Here is a 24,983-nt window from a genome sequence, read left to right as displayed (position 1 = left end):
CAAACGACGAGCCTCCCTTTGTAAACAGTTCACTAAATCTGTTTCCCAGACAGGTAGTTTTAGTCAAGTAGAGGGAGACGCATACAGTGGAGTTGATGCATATCCCGATCAACCTGTTCGATCTAGTTGGAAGTTACGAAGGCTGTTCTAGTTGTTACCGTGACGAGACGTTAACCAGTCAAGTGTGTTAAAAGGTGATGGACAGCTTCTTCTTTGTTCCTCCACCTTCTTCAAATCATGGAGAACAGACTAATGGACAGGTATTAATGCTGAACTATCATCTAGCTTGTTTCGAACACGGTGTTTTGGAGACATTGCGCAGAAAAACTTGAATTTAACTCCAACTTTATTATTCATTAGCAGCAACGACTTCCGCCGATGGGAATATCAGCTGCATCAAGTAGTCCAATGCTGCCATCAATTGACCCTTCTTTGCCATTACAACAGCCACGTCCACAACAACAACCAATGCCAAACGCCAATATCACGAATATAGGACGAACCAACTATTATAGTAATAATAGCAATACAGCATCAGCAGGTTCACCACTGCCATCCATGAACTCGAATCTAGGCATGTCTGGATCTACGGGATTTCCTCTCGGAATGCATCCTTCTTCGCATATAGCTGGAACGCATACAACGATACCACCTCACTTAATGCAATATCCCTCGTATTCAACATCGCCGCAGCTTCCAACTTCATATATACCGACCGATCTCAATGGTGCCCAACCCGCAATGAAAAGGCAGAGACTCGACGACAGTAGCAGTAGCAGGCAACAACTATTGGTATCACCGTTTGCTCTTCCTCCTTCTTCATCTGGTGCCCATGCAGCACAAATGGGTTATTCATATCAGAATCCGATAAGAGTAGGAGGAGGATCGCCGCTTCTGCCTCCACATTATATAAATTCTCCACCGCAGCAACAACAACAGCCGCAGCAGCAAAGACCACTTGTAGCAGCATCAGTAGTTCGGCCTGCAATGACGCCGCGTCAGAATCTAGTACTTAATCAAGTATCTGTCGTAGCTTCAAGCTTGAACATGAGTCCTCAACAGTTAGTTGCTGCTGCTCAGCAGGGTCGATTACCACCAGAAGTAATGACGTGGCTGCATCAACTCACTGGTGCACAACCATCGACTCTAGTGAATGGTGCTTCGAATGGAGTAGCCGGATATGCACCGCAGAATAAGCTGCAGCAGCAACAGCACCAACAGCAGCAGCAGCAACAGCAGCAGCAACAACAGCAGAATCGTGCCTATCCTACTCCAGTGTCTAGTGGACAACAGCAGCAGGCTCGACGTACAACTCAGATTTCGCCTCAAACAGGTCATACATCTATGCCACAACCACAATCACAGCAACAAAAAGCTCCATCGAACCTTCTCCCACCTCATTTGTTAACACAGCAGCCAACAGCGGCAGCCCCACCAAATACAATACAATTGCAACTACGACAAGGAAAGCATAGACCAGTACCAAGACCAGAATGGGATGCTAAATGGCTCGCATCTCTGAAAATGCGAAATATACAGATACCACCATCGAACATGGGAGTAGATTTCTACCTGCTATTCTGGAATGTAGTCGCGGAAGGTGGTTATGATGAGGTCTGTAAACGTCAATTATGGAATGTCCCAAATCGTTTTATACCAGGCCGTGGTCCATCGAATCTTGGACAATTATATGGAGCGTATTTAATACATTTGGAAGATGTCATGTTTCCTGGTATGTCGCCCAAGAAACCTGGACTTGTAACTCAATCAACGCCACTAATGAATCAGACACAGTATCCGGCTGTACAAACGAACTCGTCGCCTGTATCGTCACGACAGCAGGAGCAACCAGCTCAATCTAGACAACTATCATCTGCTTCTCCCATTATGTCTATCAACTCACCGATGCGATACGGTATGTCAAAACGGGTTGGCTTGGAATGTTGATCTCATAGCTAACATTTCCTGTTCTTGCTGGTTAGAATCATCCAATGTAAACAACTCTGTAAAAAATGAACCTATTGTCATTTCGTCTCCTGCTAAGGTCGCCGAGGAGGAATCCGTCCCAGCAGAACCACTACCTACTCCATACCCTCTGAAGAATATGGTATATACGCCAGTTGCTCGTAATGTAGATACTCATGGTGGAGTGGATATTAGAACCCTTGTAAAGGAATGGAAGCCTGCTCGCCGCATAGTCAAGGAATCGCTAGGTGAGTTGCGATATACGATTTCTACAAAGCAAAACACAATGTCTGAAAAAGAATGTTCATTGCCTTTGATCTTCGTTTAGGCACTGTAAATATACATATAATTATCATGAAATTACGATCTGCTCTACCCACTCAACTCACAGAAGCTCTAAATACGCTAACTATTATTACTGCCGACCCTGACGAGCCATTACGCCTCAGGCACTGCCCCGATCTCTTGACCGTAATAATTGAGACATTTTTGGGTTGTTTAGGGTCATCAGGCTTATACCCAACTGTAAATCAGAAAAAACATTCCACATATTCAGAGTTACATGACTCTGAAGTACAAGTAGATAATACCTTTTTTCCTAATGCCAAGGTAGCTAGAGATCTAGGAGCTGAATCCGATGAACGGGCTGTAGCATGTGGTGTCATCTTGCGCAACTTATCGTTTGCTCAGGATAATCGAGACACGATGGCACGAACTCCTTTCCTATGGACGGCTATTGATGTCATGTTGCAAGCTGGTGAAAGTAGTTATAGCAGTAGTAGTGATATAAGTGGTAGCAGTAAGAGTGTAGGAACGACGGAAGGTGCAAGTGCACATACATCATTATTTAATGACGTAGAAGACAATGAGGGGCTAACATGGAGGGGTCGAGCACTCGAACATAGAAAGAATGCCGTAATGATGCTATCTAATATCACTGTATCAGACAATGGAATAATCTCTATAGCTCTGAAGAGGTCGCCAGCTACTCAACGTATATTTGATACTCTTGCCGATTTTATGACGGTCTCCTACTCGGAATATAGATACGTGGCAGCTCATGCTCTGTCGCACTTGTGTCTCAGTGCACTAAATCGACCAACAATCATGGGCCTGGAAGCTGGAACCGTCACACGACTTGTAAACGGTATATTAGCTCTACTGCCAATTGGGTTTATGAAATGGGAGGAACTGCCGAATCAAACAGATTACCTTGGTTGGAGTGCTGCTATGATATCTATGTCAAGTTTGTCGGATTTGGGAGGCCATATAGTCGAAGAGATGGTACGAGTCCCCAATATAACGTCCTTGATGAATTTGGTCATGTCGCAGGTATGGAACCAGACCTACTTTTATCAGGATAAAGTACGGGCCTTGGATGTAATGAGTGCTCTGGCATCGTCTGGTCTGGCTGGCCGATCCCTAGTTGCCAAGTTTGAACCAAACTTGATCAAGCTCGCGACCCAGCACTCTCGAGTCGCTGAGGTGGCGGCTGTTGCAGGAGCAGCGAGTGAGGTATTATATTCACTTACGCGTGATGCTACATAGTAAAGTACAAAATAGATTCTGTATATTCTTAGCAAAATAGTAATTCGCATTGATTGTCTCGACTCTCGAAGGCGAACAGTGATCAATGAAGTATGTGGAACGCGCTAGGGCTTCGAATCCATATTCTCTTTGCACCAGCTTTAGAATTGTTTTCTTGTTCGATCATCACTACTCACGATGCAAGACAAAGAGAGACCAGAGCTTACTCTCGGTACGACCATTAAAATGTTCCTGAATCGTTAATATTTGCTTTTCCTATTTATGATTATGTACTTTCCAGCTCACAGAGCTAACATTCAATTTCTAAACTAGACAAGGGATCTGAACAAGGATTTTGCTCCTTCTTCAAGTCGTTGCCTCAAGTACGTATCAAGTGGATCAATTATCCTCTCGTTTGATCTCGCCGTTGCTGTTCTCAAATCGTCTTTGATCAAAACATCAAAATATGATTTCATTCTAGCCAAGTGACTTGAGCTCACAACCATCATTGTTATATAACTCACATAGAAACCTGAAACTACAATTCGAATCTTTGAACGTAATGGTGGTGTAAGCAAAAAAGAGTTTGGGTCTACTAGAGTATTGCGCAGCGAAGCCCACTTCACACATCATTTCATATATAGGAATGGTACAGTGTTCACGGTGACGACGCGCTCTACGTGGCCCAAAACGTGTACAAGACATCAACTGTAATCAAACAGCTCGGCGGTGAAGGCAGTCGAGCTGTTCCAAGCTGCACCTTGAGCAAACTCAACACTGTCATGTTCTTGCGTGATCTCTTGCTCGTGAAACTATATCGGGTAGAGATTTGGGAGCCTGAAGGGAGAAATAATTGGAAGATTAGTAAGAGGGTATGTGTGTTGGATTGATTGGCATAACTTTGTCGTAAGTGGTGTAACGGATTTTGGGTCTACTAGGCATCTCCAGGAAATTTACAAGGCGTTGAGGATTTGATATTCAGAGACAATGACGTGTCTGCTTCGCCAGTTGTGCTGGCAGTTAAACTTGGAAGCAAGAACGATCAGATCGTGAGTACCTTGTGCTTTGTTATTGATGCGAGACTAAATCCATTCTAGTGTGATCCTGAAATTGCTTGTTTGTTAGTACGTTGGAGCCGCATTCGCCGATACCACAACACAACGAAAACTCGGCGTCTCAGAGTTTGTCGATAACGATACCTTGACCAACTTTGAATCACTCTTGATTCAGTTAAGCGTCAAAGAGTGTGTTGTATCTGACGAGACTGGCAATTACGAATTGGCTAAACTCAAGTCTATATTGGAACGATGTGATGTGGTGATTACTGAACGTAAAAAGAATGATTTCAATGTCAAGGACATTGAACAAGACTTGAATCGATTGTTGGGTGAAGGAGTGTCGGTTGCTACTTTACGTATGCAAGCTTTTCATTATGCCCTTTTTGTCGCCAAGGTATTTTAACGGTTTTTACTACACGTTTTAGCTGAATATGATATGAAGTTGGCTATGAGCTGTACAGCATCACTCATCAAGTATCTTGGCGTAAGTCTCAGTCTTTCAAGTTTCCAGCAACAATTGTACAGTCGATCAACCACAATCTCATTTTTTTAGCTCATGAGTGACGATACCTTCCACGGGCAATACGTGATGGAAACTCATGATCTATCACATTACATGCGACTGGATGCTGCTGCAGTCAAAGCTCTAAATATGACTCCTGGACCTCATGATGGTAAAACTATAAACTTGCGCAAGAGTTGTTTGAGGCCCGTAAACTGCATTGCTCGTTCTAAGGTAATCTTTTCTTCGCTAGGCACTCGAAAGAACATGTCCTTGTATGGACTGCTCAACAAGTGCAAGACTAGTCAAGGATCTCGAATGCTGATGCAGTGGTTGAAACAGCCCTTGATGAGTCTGCCTGATATCAGTATGTCGACGTGCTGGAAATTGATGATGGAATTCTGTATTGATGCCCGTCTCAACCTCCCCTAGTCACTCGACAAAATATTGTGGAAGTGTTTTATACGGACACTGAATTACGACAATCGATGCAGGTGCGTGAGAAAAATCATTAACAGCATTCGTTGCAAAACAAAGTATGAACTTTGCTTCTCCAATCTACTAGGAGGAACACTTAAAAAACTTTCCTGATTTACATCGACTATGCAAAAAATTGCAACGTGCCAAGAGTAATTCAGGCTTGCAAGATATCGTTCGCGTCTATCAGGTTGTGATTCGTTTGCCTGCTATGAAGGAATCTCTTGAATTGTATGACGGCACATACCGTCATTTGTTCAAGGAGGTGTATCTTGAGAAGCTAGAGGTATACGACTGACATCTGTTGAGTAATCTGAGGTTCGCTTTTTGCTCAAGATCCATTTTCGCTTAGAACTTTATTGCAAGCCTGACACCGTTGACTGAACTCGTTGAAACCACAATTGATTTGAAGGCCATTGAGATGCACGAGTTTCGAGTCAAAGCTGATTATGATTCAGAGCTGCAAGGTGAAGCCTCCCAAAGTTGGATGTTTCTCGATTTACTGTACTTTTTTGGTCTGATCTTGTTCTCGTTTTCTCAGAAACCAAGGAAAAGATGGACGAGGTTCGAGACCAATTACAACCGGAAGCTGCAAGAGTAGCTGATGATCTTGGAATGGAATTGGAAAAGAAACTCAAGTTTGAAAAGAACGCTATATATGGTTATCATTTACGATTGACTCGAACGGTAATGAACTTGTCTTGATGTCTTGGATTTGGCTTGCCAACTGATTCCTATCGGTTTTTCATTAGGATCAAAGCAAAATTAGAGGAAAGAAGGAATATATAGAACTCACCACTCAAAAGGCTGGCGTCTTGTTCACGACCTCCAGGCTGAGAAAGCTCAGTGATGAATTTCACGAACTGCAAGACAAATATGATACACTGCAGAGTAATTTTGTCAAGGAAGTGGTTGGCGTCGTTGGTATGTGACAACTTTGCTGTGATCTACTGCTGGGATGAGATACTTATTTTTTGGCCTCAACAGCAACTTATTGTGGCGTCTTGGAGCAATTGAACCAAATGATTGCACACCTAGATGTTCTCGTCAGGTAAGTGCAATCGCAAAACTCGAACTCACACGTTCCATCCTCAACAAAAACACGGAATCTATAACTAGCTTCGCCCATGTATCCATCCATGCACCCACTCCATTCGTACGGCCAGCACTCCAACCAAGAGGAGAAGGGGATGTCATATTGACGAAGTCACGTCATCCATGTCTTGAAATGCAAGACGACGTTTCATTCATAGCCAATGATGTCTTGTTGAAGCGAGGTGACTTCACATAAATTTCGAGAGATATGTTTTTGGCACTTTGTGACTCACGTTGCATTTTTGAAATAGGCGAGAGTGAATTCCAAATCATCACTGGGTTCGTATTTGACCTGTTTGACTCTTCAGTAATGTGGCCATCTTCCTTACTTTTGTCATTCGAAATAGGCCCAACATGGGAGGTAAAAGTACCTACATTCGCCAAATCGGTGTAGTTGCTTTACTTGCTCAATGCGGATGCTTTGTGCCCTGTGAAGATGCAGAGCTCTCTATCTTTGACTCAATATTGGCTCGTGTTGGCGCTGGTGACAGTCAAATGAAGGGTGTTTCAACATTTATGGCAGAAATGTTGGAAACCGCTTCTATCTTGAGGGTAGAGAATCCATCGAACTCGTTTTCATTTTTCGTTTCGGAGTCCTGACATGTGGTTTCTCATAGTCTGCGACATCAGATTCGTTAATCATTATTGATGAATTGGGACGTGGTACTTCTACATACGACGGGTTTGGATTAGCTTGGGCTATCTCTGAGTAAAATTCATTCAATTCTCCATGAATACTGATGCATACTCATTCAAATCTTTTCTCTCTCGGTATAGACATATCGCTACGAAAATCAAAGCCTTCACCATGTTTGCCACTCACTTCCATGAATTGACGGCCTTGTCTGACCAAGTCTCGACCGTCTCAAATCTTCACGTCGAAGCTATGGCTGATGACAAGAGCATCACTCTGATGTATAAAGTCAAGCCAGGAATTTGCGATCAAAGCTTTGGTATTCATGTGGCTGAACTAGCTGCTTTTCCTGAAAAAGTCATCAATGTGGGTTGTGGTTTTCTTCCAAGCCAATGGGCCAAACCCGATGTATATAATGCAGAATATGAATGAATGACATATCTGGTTTCTTTGATTTGTAGTTGGCAAAGAGGAAGGCTGCTGAATTGGAAGACTTTACGTCATCCAATGATACTGAAGAGAGATCGAGCAAGTATTCCAAACAAGAACTTGAAGTCAGTATTCGTGGCCTTAAATCAACATTTTTGGTGCAAGACTTATGAGCTCTCTATATTTAGGATGGCAACAAGACTATTGAGAATTTCTTGAAGGAATTAGCTGAGAAATCTAGGGACCAAGATGATGCAGATGCAACCATGAATACTGTGAACGAGTTGCGAGAAAAGTACAAGCAAGAAATTGATAGCAACACCTACCTGAGAGACATGGTTGTCGAATTGTAGAAAATATAAATTGTAAGTAAAGGAACATCGGGATTGGTAGAATAAGATTCACATATGTAAAGAATCCTTCGTTTCTTTGTGCATAGTACCTTATGTGTCCTATGAAAGACCTACTTTTTCATCCGGAACTAGCGAAAACGTTAAACACAATCACGAAGAAATTTGCTTTAACAATTTATATTTTTGCTCTGCCCTTTTTCTAAGCTATACATACAAGATGTTCACAAATCCCTCTTCACATTGTTTCTATAGCTCATCGTGGTCTCCTGGTGCTTCATCTCCACCACTTGCATCACCACCTGGAGCTCCACCGCTACCATATAGTTTCGACGTAATTGGGTTGACGACAGCCTCCAGTTCAGATTTTTGTTCTTCAATGTCTTCTTTTGTGGCGGTAGATCCGTTAGAGTCCATCCAATCTTGTTTGACTTTGAGAGCATCCAGAATCTTTTTCTTGTCGTCTGAATCTATCTTGCCTCCCAATTGTGATTCATCATTGACTTGGTTTTTGATGGTGTACATATAGTTTTCAAACAAGTTCTTGGCCTATGTTTAAAAAAAGGTTTATCAGAGAAGGGTACAGAAAAATAGGCCGTGAAGACTTTACTACATGACTGAAGATTCCTTTTACCTCAATCTTCTCCTTGAGTAATCGATCCTCTTCAGCGAATTGTTCAGCTTCTTGAACCATTCTTTCGATTTCTTCTGGAGATAGACGACCCTTGTCGTTGGTAATAGTGATGGATTCCACTTTACCAGTACCCTTTTCGGTAGCTGATACTCTCAAGATTCCATTCACGTCAATTTCAAAGGTGACTTCGATTTGAGGTACACCTCGAGGAGCAGGTGGGATGCCATTCAAATCAAACTTGCCTATTAATGCAATGTGTTAGTGGGAGAGGAAGTGAGAGCGGAAAAAGTAACCTAAGAAAAATTGAGGTCATCCCAGACTATACTCACCCAGCAAGTTGTTGTCCTTTGTCAGTGGTCTTTCTCCTTCAAAAACTTGGATCAATACTATAAAAGAATTAGGAATGTCAGTCACAAATTCAAACTTATTATCCAAACTGCACTTCTTTTACAACCCAAATACGTCCAGCAGACCTCAAACACATACCAGTTGGTTGGTTGTCAGCAGCCGTTGAGAAGATTTGAGACTTCTTTGTGGGAATCTGAGTGTTTCGTGGTATCAATTTTGTCATGACACCACCAGTAGTCTCAATACCAAGAGTTAGAGGGTTGACATCCAATAGTAAGACATCGCCCAAGTTCTCCTTGTCTTCACCAGTCAGTACACCACCTTGAACTGCAGCACCATAGGCCACAGCTTCGTCTGGATTGATACCTTTGGAAGCCTTCTTTCCGTTGAAGAAGTCTTCCAGGAGTTGTACGACCTTTGGTATACGCGTGGATCCACCTACTAGTACTATATCATGGATTTCGTGTTTGCCTAGATTGGCATCCTTCATGACCTTTTCGACGGGTATAAGAGTCTTTTTAAATAGGTCAATGTTGATTTCTTCGAATTTGGCTCTTGTCAGAGTCTCGGAGAGGTCTTCACCATCGAAGAAGGATTCGATTTCCACACGAGCAGACATTTGAGACGATAAAGCTCTCTTGGCTTTTTCGACCTCACGTTTCAGTTTACCCATTGACTTGGCATCTGTGGTACAGTCCTTGCCACTTTTCTTCTTGTAGAGTTTGGCAAAGTAGTCAATGACACGGTTGTCAAAGTCTTCACCACCCAAATGGGTATCACCGTTTGTTGCTAGGACTTCAAAGACACCTTCGTCGATGGTCAATAGAGACACATCGAAGGTTCCACCACCTAAATCGTAGACCAGGATGTTCTTTTCACCTCCAGTCTTGTCTAATCCATAGGCGATAGCGGCGGCTGTTGGTTCGTTTATAATACGGGCAACGGTTAGACCAGCGATGACGCCGGCATCTTTGGTTGCTTGACGTTGTGCATCATTAAAGTAGGCTGGTACTGTCACAACTAATAGAGGAAGTGAATGATTGGTGAGTTGAGATAGAAGAGACAATGGAAGTGATGCAAATTAAGAAAAAGTCAGTAGAAAGGCATGCAGGAGCATCATCTCCCCCTTTCCAACACATCCACACACCCCAATATTCCGAAAATACACAACATAATAGTAGTAAACCTACCGGCATGAGTTACTTTTTGACCTAGATACGACTCAGCGATCTCCTTCATTTTGCCCAAGACCATAGCCGAGATTTCTTCGGGTGAGAAAGTCTTCTTTTCGCCCTTGACCTTGACTTCTACATATGGTTTGCCGTCTTTACCAACGACTTTGAATGGGAAGTGCTTCATGTCTCCTTGGACGTCCTTGTCATCGATACGACGACCAATCATACGTTTGACGTCGAAAACTGTATTATATGGGTTTAGAGGAGCTTGGTTCTTTGCAGCGTCACCGACGAGACGTTCTTCGTCAGTGAATGCGACGTAAGATGGAGTGATTCGATGACCTTGGTCGTTGGCAATGATTTCGACACGGCCGTTTTTGTAGACACCAACACATGAATATGTTGTACCTATTGTGAAACAAAAAAAGTTGAGTGTTATTGTTCATGAATATGATGGAGTGGAAGTGGTGGAAGTGTCAATTTGTATGTTTATTATGAGTTTCAACAGAAGGACGAGTTTGATGTGTTGAAAGTTCTGATGTTTGTATGCATAACGAGAGGAAACAGAAAAAGGCTTACCGAGATCGATACCAATGACAGGACCTTTGATGGCATCCTTTGCGTCCTTTGCTGATTCGTTCTTTGCATCAGCGGCGACTACATCAATAAATCCAGACGACAGTGACAAGAATATGGTGATTGTGGCAAATAGTTGCCGATATAGCGACCTTCTACCCATGGATGGAGTCTATATGTAATTATCCTGTATTTATATGCTAGTTCTCGTTGCCCTCTCTAGTAATGATTGGGTGTTGGAGCGCTGCTGAGATTCAAAAGAAACTTTTCGAAATATTGAGAGATGAAAGACGAGACGTGTGAGCCAGGTGTGTGAGGCAAGGAGAAGATTCGAGAGCATGAGTGGAAGTGACGATGGCACTTATGTGCTGGAAGTGAGCGGCAGATGTCAACGCGGTGGAAGTGATGGCTGTTGACGCGTCTGAGACTCACTCAACTGACTTCAAGAACGTTAACTCTTTTTGATCAACCAGTACATCTAAGATTCCGCTTCTTCATATCTTTCATAGTCTTTTATTACTGTACTCTATATTCTTGAATATGAGGTCTCGTGTCGGATATGGGTTTTGCTGATCTCTCCTATGTTGCGACAACCTGCCAAGGCCATTGTTAACGAGAGCTCCTCTTTTAAGATGTTCATCACTGCAGTCAGTCCGCTCTCTCCGTCATTTGCCGAGTGGCCACCTTGAAAGAGACCTAAATGTTAAGAAATTGTCAGTTTGGCTTCACTACAAGTAAGTGGAGACGAGAGGAAGCTACCATAGATCATTGGTCGGCCAAAAAAGACAAACTTGGCACCAATTGCTAGTGCTTTGAATATGTCAGATCCACGTCTAGATACAGAGAGAAGGTTGGTCAGTCAGCATTCGAAGATGTCAACAATCATCATAGTACTACAATTACAATTCAAGCTTCAAGACTGTTAAGGGACGATACATACCTTATGCCACCATCTAGATACACTTCAACTTTTGTTCCCTTTAGGGCGTCCACGATTTCCGGTAAAGCTTCAATAGCTGCCGGTGACGTGTCAAGTTGCCTTCCACCATGATTCGACACTATCACGCCGTCTATACCATTTTGAGCAGCTAAAACAGCATCCTCCGCTGTTAATACTCCCTTTAGTATGATGGGCAAATCCGTCAAAGATCTCAACCACGCAATATCTGCCCAATTCAGCGTTTGATCGGCCATAGCTGAGATCATCGAGCCCCATTCAGCAGTTTGCGATACCGCTCCCCTTGGATCATTACTACTTAGATTCGCCAGCGAGTATTGTGGCGGAAGCTGGAAGTGATTCCGTAAGTCACCAAGTCGTCGTCCTTGTCGAGCCACATCAACGGTCAATACGATAGCTGAATATCCTGCCTTTGTAGCTCTTCTTACTAGAGCTTCGCTAACTGTGCGGTCCTTGTATACGTAAAGTTGAAACCAGTATGATCCATTCGGTGCTTCGATTGTTCGACTTGCATCAATAACGTCCTCTAGCGATGTTGTGCTATACGTCGAGAGCGCCATAACAGTGTTGAATTTGGAAGCGACTGCATTCGGTCGAGGAAATGGGACGCGAGAGACGTAACATTGATGAGTTAAATTCCAGTGGGGTTGAACATAAACTGGTCAAGTCCTTTACCTCTTGAAGTGGAGAGCTCGCCGGGATATTTTCCAGCATCGAATGCAAGCCTCTGCATTCCCAGTGGCGCAAATCCAACGGGTATATCAACAGCTCGCCCAAGAACTGTAGTTGTGACGTCGATTGCAGAAACGTCCCTCAAAATACGTGGTCGCAATCGAATTCTATTGAAAATGGATCAATAAAGAAGTCCGAAATATTAATCTACCTTAAACAGACAAACAAGGTATGAATATGAAGTTTCCAAAATCCCAATGTTTCCTCAAAATGTACAGAGATGCATACACCTTGATGTCATTGCAAACAAGGAAACATCAGAGAGATCACACTATATAGCATCGTAGCTTACTTTGAGAATGCATCGACATTATTGGCAAACGTATACCCATTCATCGAAACTCCTTGCCAAAAATCGAATTGCTCCTTTGGAGCATATTTAGCAGTATACTTGAAGTAGTCATCAACGCATACCAGCTTGTCACTCGTCATTGTACCGTGAACCTGTATCCAAATCTTGAATGTGATTTGCTATTTTGTCAAATAATCTCACGATTTCAAGTTTGCAACTGTGAAGCTGTCTCACAAACCATTATAAGCCAGGCATTCAAGGATCTCCAATATCGAATTACGCATCAACCATTAGCGATAGGCTATACAACATAAAAATATCACAAGAACAAGCGAGTTTTATATCTGAGTGGGTTGTTTTGATGAAAGCCAGGCATAGACCTCGAGAACAACAAACGAGCTAATCGCAACTGGCTAGAAACCATCATTGGGATTACAATTACTTGACCTTGACTTGGCTGAACAAGACTACTTTGAAGGCTTTTGAACGACTGTTGAACGTTTGAGCCTTAAGATGTGGTATTGAGGAACCCTGATGCTGGACTAATACTCGAATTTTCTCACTTGGTGAGTGAAACTTGATTTGTAATGTTCTTGGTTGCTATTGATCATGGTATATATGGCACCATTGCAAGGGAAACATTTAGTACCTCCAAACTTCCTTGATTCTTTCCGACAAATGGTATCAGGACGAACCCTCCTCTCATGAAAATCAAGAGGATGAATTTTCAGCTCGATTTCATTACTCCCCTGCTTCTGTTTGTGCAAAAATAAGTGTTCAAAATAATACTGAAGCGGCGAAGCTTTGAACTTTGACTGTCTCAGCGCGCTAAGCCAAAGCCAATGTTTTTCCTGCGAAGGCCTGCCTAACTCCTGAATTTGTTTAAACCAACCGCTGCCTTTCCCAACCGAAAATGGCTCAAAGTGGATATCGCTCTCAGACCGACCTTCCTGTAATCCCAAATGGTTTCCACCACCAGGAACGCCCATGGTACTTGTTTGACCATGAAGATGAAGAAACTTTCGGACAACATCTAGTACAAGTAGAATCTACCACTGACTCAGTTTCTGAGAAGGCAAGTTGTTGGAAAGAGGTTTAAGATGCCTGTTAGGAAAAAAAAAAAAAAAAACTCGTTCTCTAACAAGTTTACCTTCCCTAGCTTGCCGATCTCGAAAACGAAAATGGAGACCTTAAGAAGCAAGTTGGTATTCTTCAAGGCCAACTTGCTGTTGCTTATACTCGTGTTGCTGAACTCATGAGTATGGCTGAGCTTTTAGAAAGTTTCAACAAACGATCTAACATTTTCCCTCAACCAGCAACTACACAACCCATGCTACTTGATCCCTACCCCACGGATTTGCCTGAAGATACTCCAATGACTTGTGCTTCCGAGGAGGTGACATCTCAAACGTAAGATTCATTGTTGTTCGATTGCACAGAGATTGTCTTGTTAACCACATTTTGATTTAGTAGCCCTCTTGCTGGCCGATACAACTCCATGGGTTTAAGAAAGGCCCGCGATATTATCAAGGTCTTGGAAGCTCGATTTGGAGTTGTATTCGACCGTCACGATACTGTGGTCGTTGGATATCGTGGGTGGAAACATTGCTCAGTGGTTGGCACAGCTTGTGCCGTAGAAGAGTTCTTAAAGGAGCTGGCCTCAGACCAGATGCTGAAAGTCCAAGACTTCTTTGTTTCGTTATAGGCTTTGATAACCGGCCGTCAATGGTAAAGTTCAAATACGAAGGTTGATACCAATCCCTTTTAGTTGTCCTGCGTCTCCACATATATGATTCTGTGCTTGAATGCATGAGTCCGATCAATAAAAGGAATTTCAAATCTCTGTTTCCTTGTTCGGATTATTCGTTTCTTATTGGGATTCCGATTGACTTTTGACAAATTTACGAGACACAGACAAAACACATGCGTGACGTCCAAAGCCTGTTTTGCTGAGCGGATGCTGTAAATCCTTACTTCTATCAAGTGAAGCTGGTCATCCTCCGTAATGTTCCTGGCATTCAAGAGAGTACTTGATACATACCTGGATTTGGTTGTATGAGTGGTCCCACATGTGTTTTGGTAACATTGATCATTTTTTATGCTTTTACAATGTTAGGAATTCCTTCGCAGAAAGTCATTCATGGCTGTGGCTTTGAAACAGGCGCAACAAATCATTTTCAAGCGCTACACGTGATTAGCAGATGTATGGGGAGTTTCAAGCGGAATCAATAACGTAATACATTGTAGCAGATTTTTACTATGTTTCCTCTTCCCTCGATACGAAAACGTTTGGTATTGACAAAGTATCGACGTGACAAACCAAACATGTACTCGAAATCAATCAAACAAGCTTGCAAATCTGCTTTAGTACTATTCCTTACGTTATTTCACTTAAAAATACGCCTGGAACCAGCTTGAACACAGCTGGAATCATTGGGTTTTCTTCCAGGAAAATCTGAAGGACATTTTCTATTTTCTGGTTTAGTTCGACCTTGCTAATGCCCTATCAAGGGAGAACTTGATCGGCGGCTCATCGAATCTGGCAATGTGACGATACTGTCACCAGCGAGCGGCCGGTCGCCCTGTATGGAGCTAAAATTGGAACACCTAAATTGCAGTGGGTGTTTTGGAAAATTGAAGTGTGATAGGGACATACTCGTCACAATAATCGTTACAATTTGAATAGGATTACGTATCCGTCGTCCTTATGGCTCTTTGGGTCCATCTGTGTGAAAAATGGGACGGAGAGTAGGCCGAGTTACTTAACAAGCCCGTAGTTTCTGTTAGCTGAGACGCAGAAATTGAACCGCAGCTGAAGTTCCATCTCAAATTTGAGACGGCGTGACGGATAAAGTGCCTCGCGTGGACAATATTTCAGACCACTTGACCACTCCCCAACACGTCTGTTTAAAGTCTCAATCTTGGCAAATCAGCCAAATCAGCCAAATCAGCCAACCCTGTACTGGCAGTCACTGTTTCCATGAGATGTCAACCACTGGAGATGGTCATCGATACATTACGGATCTATTCTGATCGCTTGCCCAGTCGAACCAGACCGAAAGGAGCAGCTGTCGCATAAACGGCAAACACTCCCTAAGCTTTGTATAATTGGATACATCCAATATTCTGGAATCCGATTTCCAACGGGCTGAAACAGGATCCAATTCGCTCAGTTGATTGACATTTCGACATTGACATGTTGATGCGAGCTCTCGCTGTACAGAAAAGCAGAACGGATTTAGAGGGAATACCAGGGGGCTCATTATCCGAATTCCATTTCTTCTTGAATATGGAGTCAAAGAGGTATTGCTGGTGCGACTTAATTTAAACATTTTCGCCAGGTATGCAGCTTTAAGGAAGTCACATTAATTGAATACGGTATTTTGCGTTTTCATAGAGTTGTGTGAATATAAGGCTCACTCATTTCAATAGGCTGATGAAGCATTTGGCCAAGACGATGACTACGGCCGGCACGAGGTCATGTGTGCTTTTCAAACCCCGTATGGAGTTTTGATTGAAATCGTCGATTAAAACAACGGCTTTGATTTCAAGCACCGAATCTGAGCGTACGTGGTATCTTCAAAGCGCCGAGATTAGACCTGGTGCCTCGGCTGCCACACAATATCAAATACGATATTTACGCATCACAGTCATTCGGTTTGCCACCATCTCCACTGGAAGCTGATTTATCTCGCATGAGACACTTTGAACCAAAGTTGGACTCTCAACTTCCAATGCTGAAGTGCCCCGTTTACATTAGTGAGAATTACCCAATATCATTGTTGGTACTGCAGATCGGCGGGAGTTGTCAATGGCTTGCGCTTATTGATGACATGTGTGTGGTTGTTTCTAGTTTGCCAACTGTCAGTTTTCAAAAACGTCGACGCAATTCGAACAATATGCCAGTACACTTGGAATGTGCTACTTGATGAAGTCGATGTGGAGAGGATTAGATTACGAGGCTTGCGCGTAAGTCCCTCTGCTCTGCATTACAATGTCTAGCACCATCTCAGTCAATCATTAATTCAGAAATATGTACAAGCGCTGGCTTTCTATGGTTCCAAAATGAAGCTATGTGCTCGGAATTGAAGGAACCCGCGCTATTAAAGGCTGGTGCAAAAGGTCAGTGATCTCAAATGTATTTCTTGTAATCAAGCAATGTTTCTTTTAGCACAAATACTCATATTATGCCCTTCTCAAATAAAAGTGATTTTAGACAGGGATGCTATCATTCTGAACTGTGATAAAATCATTTCCACATTCAACCTATACTTGAATCTCACCTTGAACGATATCGCAGAGGTGCGAGTTGTTTATGCCATCGTAACGTTACAGCTCGCTCAACACATGGCCAAGTAATCTGAAACCATCCAGACAGCTGAACAGGTACAGTGAAATAAGAAGCAGGTAACCAATACAAAGCAGCTGCTAGTATTATAACGTACTCATTCAACACCGACGATATGCTGACACCCCGCCTTACTTTCTCAGCAGTCGCACACAAGGAGACGATGTAGTCTAATGAGGCTATGGTGATGCGTCCGCTGCTGTGTTTTAATAATTGACATGAAACGAGTGGGAATAGACAGGTGTGGTCAATATGACGGGAATCTCCACATTTGTTCTTTGTCGCGCCAGGAATCACCAACTTTGAAAACTAGAACGTCGTCTTTTCATTCACCCAATATGATTGGCGACTCAGATCTCCCAACCATTCCAATCAAGTTTTGGGGGGGGGATGTGAAGCAACGGAAAAGAAGATGGATCAACTTGGGAAGCTAGCTGGCTCAGCTGGTGAAGGGATCAAGAGACACTGATATGCATCGTGTATGGAGACTTTTTTTCACGTAGAGTCAAATGTATTCGTACATTTGCTGGCTGGGCATGCACCAGCTGATGGTTTGGTTATCTGGATTGTTTTGGCTCTCCCTTCCAATGTATGTGCGAGCTTAAACAGTACTGATATCATTGGCGAGTGCATGCTATGTCTCTCCAACGCCATATGGCTTTCTAGGACAGGAATACAGAGCTGATCTTGCAATGCTTAAAGAATTTGACCTCGGTATCTCGTTTTGGGCATGCTGAATTCCTGTTTCCAACACCAACGTAGAAAGTATACGAGCTACAAGCTCATGTCAAGGAAGCAACTGCACACTTGCAACCTCGATTTCAACAAGAAGAGGCAGAGTTTCATCGGGAGTGTGTCCCTCCACACAAAAAAAACGGTGCTTCCATTGGATTTATGACATTCAAACAAGAACTCACTTCTGTACCTGCTGCCAATACAGAATGAACGGAAGCGATTCACGATCTATGTGCAATTTGAACAACATGTATAATAAAGAGAAAACACTTTGAGAAAATTACTTATTTACAATTCAATCATTGCGAGCGCCATCCACTTTCTGTTTTTGCTCAAGCTACAGAGTGGCGTTGGATCTTTATATCGATTCGCTCTCCCGAAAATATACTTTGGTTCAGAGGTTCCCAATGCCGTGTTCCGACCTTGGATACAGACTTGCAATTCGAGACATTGACCTAAAAATGGATGAGTGGGTTAACAAGACAAAGGGCCAGCGATTTGTTCTCATGCTATGTTTGCTACGAGCCGTCCTCAACAAACTCAAAAACCTTTCAATGTTCCGAAACCCCATACCTTTCGCAATGCCAGCGCATGCTCAGCCAGCACATTTAATCCAGAATCAGTGACTTGGATACACCCTCTGATACTCAGCTTATCCAAACTACTACTCAATCCCCGTCCCAGAATTTGAAGAGCAGAATCCGTGACAGCTCCACCACAAAACGACATATCGAGCTCTTCTAACGCGGCACAGCCTGTAACCAGTGGTGTAGCGAATGATTCAGAGAGGGCACAGCAGAATGACAGAGACAAGACCTTCAGGGAGTGACATGATAGAGATATGGACGTTATAGTGTTGTCGGTTAGGAAGGAGCAGTCGGCCAGACAGAGTTCTTCCATGGCAAAGTCGAGGTGGTTGTGGTGTTTGTTGATGTGCGAGTTGCTGAGGGAGGATGGTGTTGGATTATCATTGCTATTCACGTGTCCGTTGATGGAATGGTTGTTACTACTATTGCTGCTGTTGTTGTGACCATTGTGATGCGCACTACTATTTCGTTGTTGCAATTCCCGTTCGGCTGTAAATGGATGTCTCCATCTTTCGAATCCAGCATCGGTGATACCTGTACATCTTTGCAGGTCTAGTCTTCTTACTCGACGCCATTGAGGATGATCCAATACCAAGTCAGAGAGGTTTTTACAGTATGATAATGTGATGATTGTGAGACCTGGACAAGCAGACAAGACAGCCAAGACCCCATTGTCTGTTATTTTACGGCAGTTTGATAAATCCAATGAGGTCAGGTTGGGACATGATCGGGCGAGAGACAACAGACCGCCATCTGTTATATCCCATACGGAAGCAAGCACCAGGTCATGCAGCTGTGACATGTAGGCTGCAGCTTTTATGAGACCCTTATCTGTTACTGCCCAGCAATTTCGCATATTTAGTGATGTCACGGACGTGTTTGCGTATGATGCCACATCACATAGACTCTTGTCATTTATACGTTTATGGAATGGACTCAGGTCGATATGGGATAGTAGATTACGGTAGTTTGGTTCGGTGGATGTGATTAATGTAAACACGAGGCGGTTCAGACTGCGTATTCTAAACAAGGTCGTGAAGGGTAGATATGAGAGTATTCGTGACATTATAGACTTTCCGAGTATGCCATATCTGTCATCGACGTAAACACATCCTGGTCCTTCTACTGCACCATCTGCATCAGAGTCATCGCCTTGCACTATACTTTCAGCAAACCTTTTACGATTCAGAGTAGCTGGTGATTGATCTCCATCCCACGTTTTTCGTTTGGTTGCATCATTACTACCACCACTGCTATTGCTGCCTCCTTTATTTGCAGCAAGCTGCATCAGCTTGTCGTCAGACCATACAGCAACAGAAGCTCTTCGTCTACCTCCATTTTGCGAGGCAAATGCACTCAACATTGGATTGGCTTGTCGTGGGATTTGTATACTTCCAGGTGGCGTTTCTGCACTTGAGGTCGAAGAGTCTTCTGATGAATTACTTGGAAACATTTCTACTTCATCGTCTGTGGTTTGATCTTGCTCGACATCATCATCGTCATAATAATCATATTCGTTATCGGGTAGAGCTACGTGCATCATGAATGCTGGATTGGCATTGCGAAACACGTCATCGTTCGATGGATCTGATTCCTCTAATGGATCCTTGACTATTGTACTGGCCACTATGGGCTTCTGGTCGAGCAGGTGCGATGCTGATAGTTGTTGGTGCAGAGGCTGTTCTGCTGGGATGCTTCGTTCACCAGTCAGTTCACCTTGGTGAACTACGTTCATTGCATACATGAATTCTCTCGATGGGCTAGTTGACATATTACCGATATCTAAATCACTATTTCGTCGACTAGGTGCTAGTGATTTGGCACTTGAAGATTTTGACACGTGTCGTTCTTGCTACAAGTTTGAGCGACGCGATTAAGTTTGGAGTTTTGCATAGACAAATATACAAAATGAGACAAGTTACATACCTTCCTCTTCTCCTGCATGCCTTCAAAAGTGATTTCCGGCACACGTTTTCCAGCTCGTTCCATTTCACTCAACAAATCAGCAAATCTCTTTTGTGCTTCATTGTTGATTGCCGTTGCCACATCTGGAAACTTTTCCAGTATGTTTTGTAGTTCTAATTGAATGATTGCGAGCGAATCAGTGACCTGTTCTGAGTGAAGATTTTTCTTTCAACATACCCTCTGAGCTCAGTCGTGCAAGAACACACTTTGTCTTTGCACTAGTAGGAGATGTTGTTCAGAGATACGCAAAAGGAAGACAGTATCGTATCCGAGGCGACAATATTACCAGACAGTAGCCGTCCGATTGACACTGAAAAGTAGAGCGATTTCACCAAAGAACTAGGAGACGTGGGAGTGAGTTGCGACGTTCGGAGATGATAACAGTTGAAAGAGCTTACTTGAGAGCGTCCTAGCTCAGCAAAGACGACTTCTCCATCGCCACTTTGGACTTGCACAACCCCCTTGATCTGAAAGAAAGCATGGAGCTCAACATTGAGAAACACGATAGTTCAAAGCTTCCAGGGCTGTACTCACGACGAAGAACATGGATCTAGCTTCATCTCCTTCACGTACAATCATATCGCCCGGAGCGACAAACCTCGGGTGCATGACAGTAGCCAACTAGGAGTCACGTTTGAGATGTGTCAAAGTCTTGTGGTGTCGAGAGACAAGAAAGGGTAAAAGGAAGACGATCAACAGAAGAGGATATACCTGTTGCAAGAAGTTCTCGTCGTGAATATTGGCAAAGATAGGATGTTGGGCCAATATCGAGTAGATTTCGTTTGGAATAGCTTCGTTTTCGATAAAAGAGGAGGATGTGGGCGGTGGAGACGGACTCAGGCTATGGAAAGCCATGTCTAGTGAGGGGTTTCGGTGGTATTTTATGTTAGCTCTCGGGGCATCACGTTCTGTTTGGTTGTGACTGGTTTTTGACGAAATAAAAGTCACTGACCTTTTACGGTGTTTCCAAATACAATTGTCGATGATATCGGCGTGTCTCTCATCTCGATCTTCTCATTCCTATATCTATTATATGCCCTCCAATTTCTTTCCTAGAATGTTACTTGAACGTGAACTGTGCAAGCAACCTATAATATTCCGCTACATCAAATTGCATCCAACAACCTAAACGAAAGCTCATGCAGGAACACTAGATCTAGGAAATCCATGTTCGCTATGAGCAACAATAGTGTGGTTCCTGCTGTCTCCACAAATCGCCAAAGTTCTGCTGAACACAATGCGATTAACGGTTCTCCAAGGCGGCAAAGCATAGCTGCTGACACAAGACGAACTTCAATATCTCTAGCTACTCCTGTAGCCCATAGCTCTTCAATCAATAATGGACGCTCCCAATACACCGGCGCCGATATCATCCAGCATGCTCCTCACTTTACGTCTGGTCTTAAGAGTGGATCTAGTAGTGCTGGCATGGTACCTCCTCGTCATGGATCTTCCCTGGGTGAATTCTCTCAACAGATACAAGATAGTAACCGCAAATCTCCAGCTGCAACAACCAATTCGTGAGTTGTCCATGTTTGCGTCTGTCATACAATCAGATTTCATTTCTCAACCATCCTTGTTGGTGTTTTCGTAGAAGTAAAGCAAGCAAAGGTGGGCTGAGGTACTCGAATTATTTCGCAGAGGATGGTAGTGATGCCATAAAGGGGCCAATTGAACCAATGGTATGTCAGCACAATTTGACGCTTTTTAGTCACCTATAACCTCACTCGTATGATACAGATGATGCTACATTACATATGGTATGGTCTGCTGCTCATTGTGCTCGATGCGTCAGGATGGACAGAGCTCTACTATTGGACATTACCACAATGTTTGCAACGTGCTTGTTTTTGGCCCTCTTCTGAAAGCGCATTCACCTATTGTTACATATTAGACTTTGCTACTGCATTCTTTGTGCATGAAATCAATCGAATCATCGTTTTCTTGCATCCCCTTTCCGTGCTGTACGTGCTATCTTGAGCCAAACATCTTTCTTGCAAAACAGTGTCGAAGCTCACAATATTGAATTTATAGACCGGTCATTCTAAGCTTCATTCCTTACTGTATTTTTCACTTCCTTTGTGGAAATGCTCACAGGATATTCGCAATTTGCTGGTTTGTCTCGCTAATGGCCGTCAACCTGCAAATCGGAACCGAGAGATTAGGAAGACATGTTCTGGCGGCTTCCACTTGCTTCATGCGTAAGAAAATCCTGTGAATTTTCATACCCGGAGTCGCGGCTTGGTTTCTAACCCTTTCGCAAATTTAATAATTTAGTGGCATATTGCAGTCTCATTGTCTTTTACGGATTCGAAAATGCGAGTTCTGCAGTAATAACCTTCCTCCCAGCAAATTTCAACACTTCGGATATCAGTGTGATGCCAGACGGATCCATTTACGCTGTGGATGCTGAAGGCATCAACATTCAAACTCCACAAGAAGTTACTATTATTGTCACGATTTGGTTGCTTGGTTTCGCATTCTATTCTCTGCAACGATTTATTCGAAAATATGCACTGTCGATGCTGGATCACCAAAATGAAGCGATAAAGTTGACCAAGATGAATGATGATTTGAAGGCACAATTGCAGACGTGAGTAGATTTGGTATTTCTAGATATAAAAATGCGTAATCTAATACAGGACGTATCATTCTAGTATGAAGAAGGAAGTCAAGCTCGATCTGGACTCACCAGTCACCAAAGTTATCAACCTGATTCGAAATATTCAAGACAAGTGCAGTGAGTGCTCGCGTTTCCGAAATGATACATAGATAGTGTCTGACACACGTGTGATCTTTAGGACTGGACGCAGAAACAATGGAGAACCTTGAATACGTCATCGACATCCTATCATCCAACCAGCTCTTCATGCCAAACCTGAACGTCCAAGGTAGCACAATGGACGCCGAAGTCAACAGATGGCTAAACGTTCTCGTCGCTACTGAAAGCAAGCCCCAAAACAAGAAAGTAAACCTCTCAGCATCCGAAATCATGTCTTCCTCTGTCCTCCTCGCAAACCAAGCAGCCAACGTCTCACGTATCAACATGATCGAAATCCCGAAATCCACAGTTTCGTCCGCCAGCGAGGCCAAGATAACAGGCGCATTATACGCAATGGATGAATGGGAATATGATATATTCGCTCTTGTGGACGCAACCGACAACCAGCCGCTCTACTATCTCGGAATGGCGATTTTCGAATCGTATCCATTCAAGCAGAATTTCGGGGTTGATGATATCACGTTACGGAATTTCTTTAAGAGGATTGAATCGGGGTATAAAAATGTGCAGTACCATAACTCGACACATGCTGCGGACGTCATGCAAGCCATACATTGCTTTTTGGTGACACTTGGATTGGGTGATCTGGTCACCATGGAAGAATGTTTTGCTGGTTTGGTTGCTGGTGCCATACACGATTTCGAGCATCCGGGAACTAATAATGCATTTTTGATTAATACGTCGTCGCCTTTGGCTATACGATATAATGATGTTGCTGTATGTATCATGTCTTGTTTGTCGAGACAAAATATGATGTGACTAAGCTTCAACTTTTCCATAGGTGTTGGAAAACTACCACTGCTCACGCGCATTCGAAATCATCACCGCACCAAACTCTGACTGCAACATTTTCGCAAACCTGCCCCTTGAAAAATTCAAGCAAGTCAGATCGTGCATACTGTCCATGGTGCTCGCCACTGACATGGCTGGTCATTTCGAGTATATTGGAAAATTCAAGAATAAGATATCGGGAGCTGGTAAATTGTTGCAACGTTATTTATAATCAGATGATACGTACTTACTACTTTCGGTTTTGTTCTTGGCAGGATTGGACTTTAACGACTCAAAGGACCGACAACTCGTACTCGACATTGCCATGAAATGCGGTGATATCAGTAACGCTGCAAAACCACAAGAGTTATGTCTGAAATGGACGTTTAAGATCATGGATGAGTTCTTTTTACAGGTATAGCTTTCATGTTGATATCAGTCAACTCCTATACATGCGTGTTGTTAACAGTTATTTGTGCTCTTTTAGGGTGAAGAAGAAAAACGTCGAGGCCTCCCAATTTCAATGTTTATGGATCGGGCAAACCAGAATATTCCAAAATGCCAACTCGTAAGAAACCAGTACATTCATCGCCTTCAAAAACAAACATCATCCTTCATCCCACATAGGGCTTCATCGACTTTATCGTGCAACCGCTCTACGATGTTTGGAACACGTATATGAACGAAGATGGTGACTTTTTAGCACTAGATTACTTAAAGAGGAATAGAGAGTACTGGGACGCTGAAAAGCAGAGGTATACACAGCATGACTTGATGTATCGATCCAATTCCTGACAGCTTTTTTTGGCAGGGCTGAAGCAGAAGCAAGAGCAAACCAAGCAACGCCACTTCTACCACCACCACCACAAGTTTCAGACTCTGCTGCTTCATCTTCTGTGAAGATTCCAATTTCAAAACTTCCGTAAGGAAGTTTCTCAAGTACAAGTCTGTGTGGTTTTCTATTCGACAATTTCATAATCAAGACATGAAAGCCCAGTTGTAAATTGTTTTTTGGAATGATATCTGGATCTGCTACTATTTGA

General features: G+C 43.1%; 4 protein-coding genes across 4 annotated transcripts; 2 read left to right on the top strand and 2 right to left on the bottom strand.

Annotated features, from left to right (window-relative positions):
* Window positions 1-197: 197 nt before the first annotated feature.
* SmJEL517_g03644 (uncharacterized protein) lies at window positions 198-8,040 on the top strand (the record flags this gene model as incomplete). Its single annotated transcript, XM_031169572.1, has 25 exons — window positions 198-260; window positions 361-1,915; window positions 1,983-2,213; window positions 2,294-3,475; window positions 3,826-3,875; window positions 4,021-4,062; window positions 4,137-4,364; window positions 4,431-4,541; window positions 4,618-4,906; window positions 4,976-5,034; window positions 5,104-5,224; window positions 5,306-5,419; window positions 5,485-5,546; window positions 5,618-5,815; window positions 5,882-5,996; window positions 6,071-6,216; window positions 6,282-6,453; window positions 6,517-6,580; window positions 6,649-6,806; window positions 6,876-6,903; window positions 6,972-7,176; window positions 7,242-7,333; window positions 7,402-7,624; window positions 7,720-7,812; window positions 7,876-8,040. The coding sequence occupies 25 exons, from the start codon at window positions 198-200 to the stop codon at window positions 8,038-8,040; spliced, it is 5,766 nt and encodes a 1,921-aa protein (XP_031024464.1).
* A 246-nt stretch (window positions 8,041-8,286) lies between these two features.
* On the bottom strand, window positions 8,287-12,892 carry SmJEL517_g03643 (uncharacterized protein; the record flags this gene model as incomplete). The annotated part of the gene is made up of 11 exons (XM_031169571.1): window positions 8,287-8,586; window positions 8,672-8,913; window positions 9,001-9,057; window positions 9,158-10,039; window positions 10,210-10,602; window positions 10,774-10,942; window positions 11,414-11,466; window positions 11,530-11,603; window positions 11,711-12,311; window positions 12,404-12,567; window positions 12,753-12,892. The coding sequence occupies 11 exons, from the start codon at window positions 12,890-12,892 to the stop codon at window positions 8,287-8,289; spliced, it is 3,075 nt and encodes a 1,024-aa protein (XP_031024471.1).
* Window positions 12,893-18,167: 5,275 nt separating this feature from the next.
* Window positions 18,168-21,391, bottom strand: SmJEL517_g03642 (uncharacterized protein; the record flags this gene model as incomplete). Its single annotated transcript, XM_031169570.1, has 9 exons — window positions 18,168-18,290; window positions 18,409-20,274; window positions 20,349-20,500; window positions 20,565-20,605; window positions 20,674-20,726; window positions 20,786-20,854; window positions 20,922-21,008; window positions 21,099-21,244; window positions 21,340-21,391. The coding sequence occupies 9 exons, from the start codon at window positions 21,389-21,391 to the stop codon at window positions 18,168-18,170; spliced, it is 2,589 nt and encodes an 862-aa protein (XP_031024470.1).
* A 172-nt stretch (window positions 21,392-21,563) lies between these two features.
* SmJEL517_g03641 (uncharacterized protein) lies at window positions 21,564-24,866 on the top strand (the record flags this gene model as incomplete). The annotated part of the gene is made up of 13 exons (XM_031169569.1): window positions 21,564-21,907; window positions 21,982-22,069; window positions 22,128-22,218; window positions 22,282-22,351; window positions 22,422-22,588; window positions 22,665-22,980; window positions 23,045-23,127; window positions 23,189-23,886; window positions 23,951-24,146; window positions 24,216-24,355; window positions 24,428-24,508; window positions 24,568-24,695; window positions 24,752-24,866. The coding sequence occupies 13 exons, from the start codon at window positions 21,564-21,566 to the stop codon at window positions 24,864-24,866; spliced, it is 2,517 nt and encodes an 838-aa protein (XP_031024469.1).
* Between the last annotated feature and the right edge of the window lie 117 nt (window positions 24,867-24,983).

Source organism: Synchytrium microbalum (genome assembly GCF_006535985.1).
Source record: "Synchytrium microbalum strain JEL517 chromosome Unknown SmJEL517_scf0020, whole genome shotgun sequence".
NCBI lineage: Eukaryota > Fungi > Chytridiomycota > Chytridiomycetes > Synchytriales > Synchytriaceae > Synchytrium > Synchytrium microbalum.
Note: the sequence above shows the minus strand (reverse complement) of the source record. Positions and strands in the feature narration are given on the sequence as shown.